At 35.2% G+C, this 9,323-nt stretch overlaps 1 protein-coding gene across 1 annotated transcript; it reads right to left on the bottom strand.

Annotated features, from left to right (window-relative positions):
* Nucleotides 1-4,413: 4,413 nt before the first annotated feature.
* Nucleotides 4,414-5,964, bottom strand: LOC145006926 (putative UPF0481 protein At3g02645). The gene has a single exon (XM_078965942.1). It carries the CDS (start codon nucleotides 5,962-5,964, stop codon nucleotides 4,414-4,416), a length of 1,551 nt encoding a protein of 516 aa, XP_078822068.1.
* Nucleotides 5,965-9,323: the final 3,359 nt, after the last annotated feature.

Here is a 9,323-nt window from a genome sequence, read left to right as displayed (position 1 = left end):
GAAACTCACCTCACATTGCTGAAGTCCCGCAGACTCAATCCCATGTTGCTGAAGTCCTGCAGACTCAACCCTAGTTGCTGGATGATAGGTTCCCGAACTGTCAACACCAAAATAACACCCAATTAATAATTGGGTCCCAACACATAATCATAATACATACTTGGATAATTATTACATTACCCCAAGCTTGGCTTATTCAAGCCCAAGGCCCAATCCATAGGTCCAAAGTCAACTAAGAATCAAAGCCCAACATATGGCCTAATTTTCCAAATTGGGCTCAGGCCTATACATGGTCTTATTCTAAGGCCCAACATCATATAATCATTAAGACCCAACTATGGCCCAATTTTCCAAATTGGGCCCAACTCCTTACATGGGCCTTACCCCAGGCCCATTAAATTATTTTAGTCCATATGATTACTCTTGGATGGCCTATTAATAATCCAATCATCAAGGCCCAATATAAAGGCCCAACAATAAACCCAAGTAAAGTTAGGGTTTCACATAAAATGCCGATTAGGGTTATGTTTCCTACTTAACCCAATAAGGACTTAATCCACTAAGGACTTAATCCATTATGTCCAATATTGATTAGATTAATTTATGCCAATTATTATTATTTAATATTTCAAGTTATTAAATAATTCTCGTGTGTGTCCCAAACAATTCCCACAACTAAGGTTTTATGCCCTTAGGGTTTTCCAACCTGATACTAGCCGATTAGTCCATTGGTTGGGCTTTTAGGTCACTTTGGGCCTTATTGGGCCTATTAGGGTCTCTTTGGGTCAATTGGGGTCCATTAGACCCATTAGGGTTTCCTTAAGCCCATTGATCACATGTTTGGGCTTTTATGTCCTTTAAGCCTCATTGGGCCCATTAGGGTTTTAGTCCCTTGTCCAAACATCGCAAACTAGCAATCCCAACACAACTAAGCACACCGCCACCCGACACGGCGGCTGGTGGCTGTAGGAGGCGGCAACTTCCACCCTAAGATGGTGGTTTTCAATTTCTTTTCACTATACATTAGCTAATTACACTTTACAATGCCTTACCCAAAAACAAACACACACTAACTACATTAAACACATACACACCAGCAGTAGAAAAACACAGCCACATACACATGCTCTGGTTGCAAAAGGACCCAGCCACCTTCTTGGTAGCGTATGGCGGCCGGTAGCGAAGGTTTGACGATGATAGCCAACAAACGCACACACACACACAAAGCATGAGCACCCACCACGCAACGACACCTCAGACGTGAAGGAGAAGGTCGGCAACGGAGGAATCAGCTTCAACGGCTTCATCGTTGACTGCCAGGAAGGAGACGACGAAGAACGATCTGGGTAGCATCGGCAACATCAATGCAACAGTGGCGGTTAGCATCTCCCTACCTCTTCTTTGACTGATATGGCGGCCCCACCGAGGTCTCATTTCTCTGGCTTCACAGACGAGGGGGACGGCGTAGACGGCTATGACAACGGCCTTACTGTCATCGGCAAGGAGGACATGGAAGTAGGCATTCTCACCGGAATCCATGGTTCTCTTATGGTCCCAACAACTACGTCACGATGGCGCTCATCGGCAAGGCAACAACGCTTGTGACCTTGACAGTGGAGAGGGGTGCGGCACCGGTGGTGGTTGAAGGGAGAGTGGCGGCTGCAAAATGGTCACTATGGTTAGGGTGTAAGATGTGAAAAGGGAGGATAACACGTGTTTAAACTCTGAATCCATACAAACTTTGCATCCAAATAACACCTCTTATCCTTTCTTCCCGTTTTCTTTTCAAAATCAATCCCATATTTACCCTTTAAACCCTCAACATTAAAATCCATTACAATTTAGGTACAAAATGTACCAATTACACCCCTGCTCCAATAATTCCTCTCAAATGAAGTCCCAAAAATCACCATTTAGTCCCCGCCTTTAATAATACTTACTAATTAAGTCCGAATTTACACTTTTCACCACCCAATCTCTAAAATTGTGACAATTGTATGTTCCTCTTTGTTTCTCTTTATAGTAAGTTGTTTCTGTTTCTCGTTATAGTATGTTCTGAACCCCTAAACTATACCTATTATAGTTTACTAGTATGTTAGTTTTGAACTGTCTCTGATATATAGAAAAGACTCGATTATCTACTGAGTTATGCTCGTACTTTAAAAACGAAGTTTTATAAACAATAAAGTAACATAAAGAAAAGAGTTTTTGAAATGATTTTGATCACTTATAAAAGCTTAAGAAATCCTTTAATGTGATTATTAATTATCACAGATAAACATTTACACAATATCATTATGTTCAACTTGTATCCCCTCCTTAAAGCATTTAAAACATTTAAAAGCTTGATTATTGGGGTATGAACTCACCTTATGTCGGTGATTCAATTGAAGATTCACGTAAGGATGAGAACTTCCACGAATGAATTCCCGAGACACAAACGAGTCCTAAATGACATATAATGGCATATAAAGGCATGCAATTAGTGTTTAAGACAACTAATATCTAAGGAAATGACCTTAGGAGCTAGGAAACACTTGTAAGGAAGTGTTACAATCACATGTGATTGTATCAAAGGGAGTTTACAGCCAAAGGAAGATGTGTTCATGACCATGCAAGGGTTTACGGTCATGCAAGCGTTTACAGACGTAAACTCTTGATGTTCATGCTTTTTTGGGTCCTTGATTCATGCCAATAGGGTGTGTGCTTCATGAGGCTTCAAGAGTTTCTAGTGTATAACAAGAATATGGTGGAATTCTTACGATTTAGAAGCTTTTGGGAGTTCACGGCCACCATGGACAAGTGTGTGTTTTTGGTGTTCTTGGTGTTTTTGATGATACTTGAGAGAGAATTGAGTGTTCTTGAGTTGCAGATGAGAGGAATGAAGAACAAATGAAGGAATTCTATACTTATGATGTGGGGTTCACGGCCAAATAAGAGCTTACAGCCGTAAGCTCTAGTTTACGGTCGTAAACTCCATGTGATGGAGTTTTCCAGCTTGAAGGCTGCACAATGAACTCTAGTAGATACTTCCTAACAACCAAGCCTTGAATGTACTAGGCTTAGAACACTCAAACAGGCCCTTAACAATGCTAAAAGATAGCAGAAACTAGTCTGACTTTTGATTGAATTGAATGACTTTACTAGATAGAGATTTTCGGGTTGTCACATATGTGATTTTGTTATATGTTTATGTTTATGTTATGTTCAGTTTATACCTGACTTCGGTCTGATGCAGTGGGTGGGGCCCAAGTTATTCCGGATTTCGTTTTATGTCGGGCGAGGCCCAAGTTATGTCGGACTTTAGTCCGATGCCGGGCGGGGCCTGATGTAGTGGGCAAGGCCTAGTATGTGCTATATTTGTTATTGTATGGTATGTGGTAGCTTGGGGGAGCTCACTAAGTTTCGTGCTTGCAGTTTTAGTATTGGTTTCAGGTACTTCTACTAGCAAAGGGAGGGCTTGTGATGATCGCATGACACACACCACAACTTTCAGCGTGAGATTGCTTGAGACTCTGATATTTTTTCATTTGTTTTTGATACAATATTTGATATGAGGTTTTGAGACACATGACACTTGGTTTTCTTATTGATTATGGATGATTATAGTTTTTATAATATTTTCAAAACGAAATTATTAGCTTGTATTTTTATGGTGTTTCAAAATGTTAATTAAATAATATTTTTTCTAATTAGTATATTATTTTCATACTACATTAACAAAGAATTTTTTATTAATTTATTAATCACATAATAAATTAATCTTTCTCTAAAAGTCATCATGTCCAATTTCTAGGTTTGATGGAAACCTAAAAGGACTGTGCTACTATCAATTGAAATGCATACCAATTATAGTTACGAAATTAAACACCTAATCCAACAGTTTGGTCCATGTATTACAGAAATTTAAAATACAAAAAATAGAAATAGCTTTTATTTACATCGATGACATTACTCTTGCCTCTTATATAAAATTATATGATAATTATGTTACCAAAAATTGCTACGGACATGTCGTAGCGAATTTAAATGCTCACAAATGATCGTCAATATTGTTTTAAGGAAATTTAACCCTCACTCATCCCATCTCCTCGGGCGAAAGTATAGAGCTACTAACCAGAGTCAGAAGGGGGGGAAGGGGACAACACCCACTAATCCCGCTATTGGCTCTGCCCCAGGAAGTGTTCACATATATATGATCATTATGAATACTTGTAAGTTGCTACAGAAAGTCATAATTGTCATATGTAAACATTTCCAAAAACTTCGTTATCTACATGTATAAAAAAACAAAATGATACCCTTATAAAATAATTTCACATTTATCCAACAAATGGCAAATAGGTTATTCACCACTTTCCCCAAGATTTGTAGCACCTTTTACATTCTTTCAAGTACTCGAATATCAGTAATCTAATAATCGAACAACCGATTCTTTTCCACGTCAGCACCAAAGAGCAACCGACCAATCCCAAACCCCAAATGATTATTACATTCATAAACTTGACACGCTCCCTTAACAACCAACAACATTAGATTTAAAAGAGTAAATATGATAACAATAATTTTCCACCATGCAAGAAAATATTTCTTGACAAAATGATACGCTTTAACCCTCGGCACGTTACCAAAATGCTTATTTACTCTAGCAACTGTCTTTTGCAACTCCGAAGCCTCTTCATTTTTCAAGCTCGATTTAGTAATCCCATTAAAAAGTTTCACAATTTCCTCATCATCCAATTCACCTTCGATTATATGCTTTTCTCTAAGGATCCTCACATCCTTAACACCATCGATAATCCCACACATTAAATCCACATATTCTGTTAAATCAAGGTTAGTAAAGTTGCCATTTTTGAACATTAACCCTTCGTAGACCACCAAATTTCGTAGCATAGTTTCTGAATCAGGTTTTAGAGAAAGTATCGGGAGGTAAAACGTAAGTGTTTCATCGTCAAATTCAACATCACGAATGCCTCCTGGAGTCATGCAAAATTCAACTTTTCCGATTCTTGAAAGCTCCGAAGCTGAAGGGATGTCAATTTCAAGTACGGCAGGGGTTTCCCCCATCATTTTCTTGATTAAACTAATAATCTTGTCCCATGGTAACTTCATAATGAGCAAAAGAGGCTGCAAGACAGCATTTGCTCCTGGACATAAATCTCCTGCCATTTGTACTGCATTTTCGACATCTTCAAGATCTATATCATCCAAGAAGTTATTTCGAATAAACTGGTTTTTTGCAGATACGCTATGGTTTACGATCAAATGGTACATGCAATCAAGCAAATGGACACGGGTGTTTATATCAAGATCAAGTCGAGATATCCGCCTGCTGAACTTAAGAGGTGATCGAATTTCGCAAATTCTAATCAACAAATTCGTTAGAAAAGAATGGTTGCAGTCACCAGATAAGTGTTCTTCAAGAGCAGTTCGAGCTTCGATTAACAAAACAAGTGGGATTTGGTTTTCGATCATCACTAAATCTTCAAATGACTCCAAAGAATCTCCTTCGGATACTTTTGATAACATATCGAGCAAAAAGAGACCATCCAACGCGAAAACCCAAGCTAATGTATCATCATCGACGTCAAAATATAAACCATAGCAGCAACGGACCTCTGGGATGAGTTGTTTGAGACTCTCGATCACAATTTCCGTGAAATCAGATGTGATTCTGTAGGGTTTTAGCATCGTTTTTGCTGTCTCAAGTTTGAGCTGTTCTCGCTTGCTATAAAGCTGGGTCTGGAAATGGTGGATAGGTCCCAGCCCGATGGTTTGAGGAATGTATGACTCCGGCTTTTCGGCAGTGAAGTTTTCAGGTACTTGGAAGATGCAGACAGGAAGATCGGTGTCTACAAGAAGATTGTTTTGGAATGTTTTGCTGATTCGATTAACCCATTGTGGTGGATCTTCAATGGAAGAAGTACTGGATGAAGGAAGTGCCGAAATGAAGGGTACCATATTGTTGTTATGATTCTTATGACTTCTGCAACATGAAGATGAAGATTGTGAGTATGTAGGTACATACGTATTTAAGGGAATGAGACATTTCGATTGAAATTATCGGTGGTTTATGGATTAATCCGTCGTTGAAAATTCTACAATTTGTTTCATCGTAGTGATATCATTTCAAACTTGTTCCATTCTTTGGACAAGCACTCCCAACGTCCTAAATGACATAAGATGGAAGATACCTTTTCGTGACGATAAAGAAACTTACATTTGAGTCTAAAATTAATTTTGTTTAATTAAAATGATCTTATTAGCATATTCTAAGGTCTTCATTAAAGTTCTAATGTTAGAAAAAATTTAATAATCTCCACTACTAGAAAACTAAGTAATTACCTATGAATTGGTAGGAAATCCGGAGAAACAAGGCGGTACGTACCTATAGATTACCTACAAAAAAGGGTTGTAGGAAAAACCTTTGTGGGTAATTTTCTCTACGAATTAGCTACAAACCTTCCTACGCATTTCCTATGGAATTTTCTGTTACAAATTTAACTATGGAATACCTACGGACCATGATAACTACGGAATACCTACAGATTATTTACAGATTATTTACCTACGAAACACGTATAAAATACATACAAATTATTTTCGTACAAAATACTTACAAACTGATTTTCCTACACAATACCTACCAACATCTTTTCCTATGGAAAACCTACCAGCAGCTTTTGCTATAGATTACCTACAAGCTTTATTGAATTTTATTTTCTACAGAATATTTATTTTCTACAAATTTTCTATGATTTTTTTACCAATTTTTATTGCTATATTAAATTTACAATTCCTACAAAATATTTATTTCCTGTAATTCAGTCAAAAATCTATTGCTTTATTAAATTTATAATTTAAAAAATATCCAAGTTTTCTACTAAAAAAACAAAATAAATAATTTAAATAATAGTCAAATACCATTACATTCATTAACATTAAAATAGTCAATAACATATCATTCATACATTCAAATACTCAAAATACCATTACAATACCATGATAAAAGCTAAGAAGTAGTCAATAACATAACATTCAATAAGTGTTTTAAAACAAAAACTAAAAACTACTTTGGTGGATTACCGGACGGATTGATTTGTTTCATAATGGCTGCCAATTATCGTTGCACTTGCAATTCCATTTCATTTCACATTTGTTGCATTTGCAAATTCATTTCACTTTGCTTGTCATTCATGGCTTGTAACACTTGTTGTCGCAACTCATTTGCCTAAATATAGCAAGACAAACACATGCAGTTAGAAATGTAATTCAACTTTAAACCATGATAGCAATATACTTTACTTTTAATTCAATATAAAAACACATTACTCATAATAACAATGTACATTGTTTTTAATATCCATAATAATAACTTTTAATATGCATAACAATAACATACTAATTTTTTATACATTAAACCATTGTACTTTACATTTCCAATCCATAATATCAATGTACTTAAATTATTATCAATAACAACAATTTACTTTACCTTGTATCAATAATAGCAACATACTATAATTTTCATCCATTATAGCATTATGTTTTACCTAATTTAATAATAGCAACATAGTATCATTTTCAACCATAATAAAAATGCACTTTACTTAATATTAATAATGGCAACATATTTCAATTTTCACACGTAACAGCAATGTACCTTACCAATATTAACATATTTTTTTCAGCCATATTAGGTACCTCTTTACTTGATTTTTTTCTCTATAATATATTATGCAAATAATTGTACCTCCTATTGTGACTTTGCAAAGTCAGCAGAAGCTAAAGTTGACTCATAAGAATATGCACCCGTCATCAGAAAGTGAAGATCCGAGTATCCTGCCCCATAGATAGGACCTTTTGTTTCCTACCTTTCCTAGGCAACTATGTTTCGGTCCACAATTCTGGATCATTCACATTATGTTGATTCGAATGATCACCGTATTTTTGAGATACGACTTTGTTATATGATTCCTAGAATATACCAAAAGAACAATTTGTCATTGTACTAAAAAGTAAAAACTAATATTAGTAAATATAAAAAAAAATAATAAAAAAGAAAGACAACTTACGATCGCCACCCTAGATCTCTCATTCACAAAATCCACAGGTGCCTCTTTATCTCCCCCAAAAGTATATTTTCTTTAATTCGACGGTAAGATGTATCTTATAATAAAGATCAATGAATGAGGGGTCTTCACCCGTCAACTCTTTCTATATAAATGACACAACATAATTGATGTAATTAATGTTGAAAGAAAAATTTATCACTAAAATCTATAATTATGATTACTTACTAATTTAAGACGGCGCTCCTTAAATCCAATGCTACCACCCGTATGTCTGGCTGCCCCCCCCCCCCCCCCTAGAATTAGTGTTACGGTTTTTATTATGCTTTTGGACAACTTTTACCACTCATCCGTGTTCCATTTTTGTAATATATATATATATATATATATATATATATATATATATATATATATATATATATATATATATATATATATATATATATATATATACGGGAAAAGTGAATATATCCTTAAGGGTATATAAACTTAGGTACCCAAACTCACCATAATACGTCATTTTGTTTGAAAGTAAATCAAGTTAAGGATTGAAGTTGAAGAACATTATAATAAATATATCAAACAAAATGACGTATTAAGGTGAGTTTGGGTACCTAAGTTTATATACCCTTAAGGGTATATTCACTTTTCTCATATATATATATATATATATATATATATATATATATATATATATATATATATATATATATATATATATATATATATAATACAAAATAAAAAACAACAAAATAAGCAATATTGTATTAGATTGCTTACCCTACACAAATGTCACCAAACATCTCTATGTATTCCAACAGGATTGTAATTTTTAAGAATCTCAAAGTCATCATTAATCTTTACGATAACGTGCCCAACTTTTCTTGCAGAATTTACCGATGCTTCCCTAACATCCTTCTTTCTACCCATGTAGTGATCTTTGAAAGTATTCTCAAAACCTTCACGAATTCTTTCTTCTTTATTTGGATCCCACCGGTATTGAGTCTGTAAAAAAATAAAAAGTAAAAGTTTGAAATGAAAAATAAGAATGAATAAGAAATAGATATTAGAAACAAATAATTAGTATATTACCCTGAAATGCTCAAGCATTAGAGTGACAACTTCCTTCGGAATTTTTCTATAAGTAATAAATGGCCTATGAGAGTCATTCGAATCTGCATCATTTGATCCACCATGTGTACCCGATAATGGGGCGTCTGAAGCATTGGTGACTCAAGCTCATGCACA

This window comes from Lactuca saligna, chromosome 7, assembly GCF_052625555.1.
Source record: "Lactuca saligna cultivar CGN05327 chromosome 7, ASM5262555v1, whole genome shotgun sequence".
Lineage (NCBI taxonomy): Eukaryota > Viridiplantae > Streptophyta > Magnoliopsida > Asterales > Asteraceae > Lactuca > Lactuca saligna.
Note: the sequence above shows the minus strand (reverse complement) of the source record. Positions and strands in the feature narration are given on the sequence as shown.

What these genes read in the sequence shown, in the direction of transcription:
- LOC145006926 (XM_078965942.1), bottom strand. Translation starts at nt 5,964, where the DNA reads ATGGTACCCTTCATTTCGGCACTTCCTTCATCCAGTACTTCTTCCATT.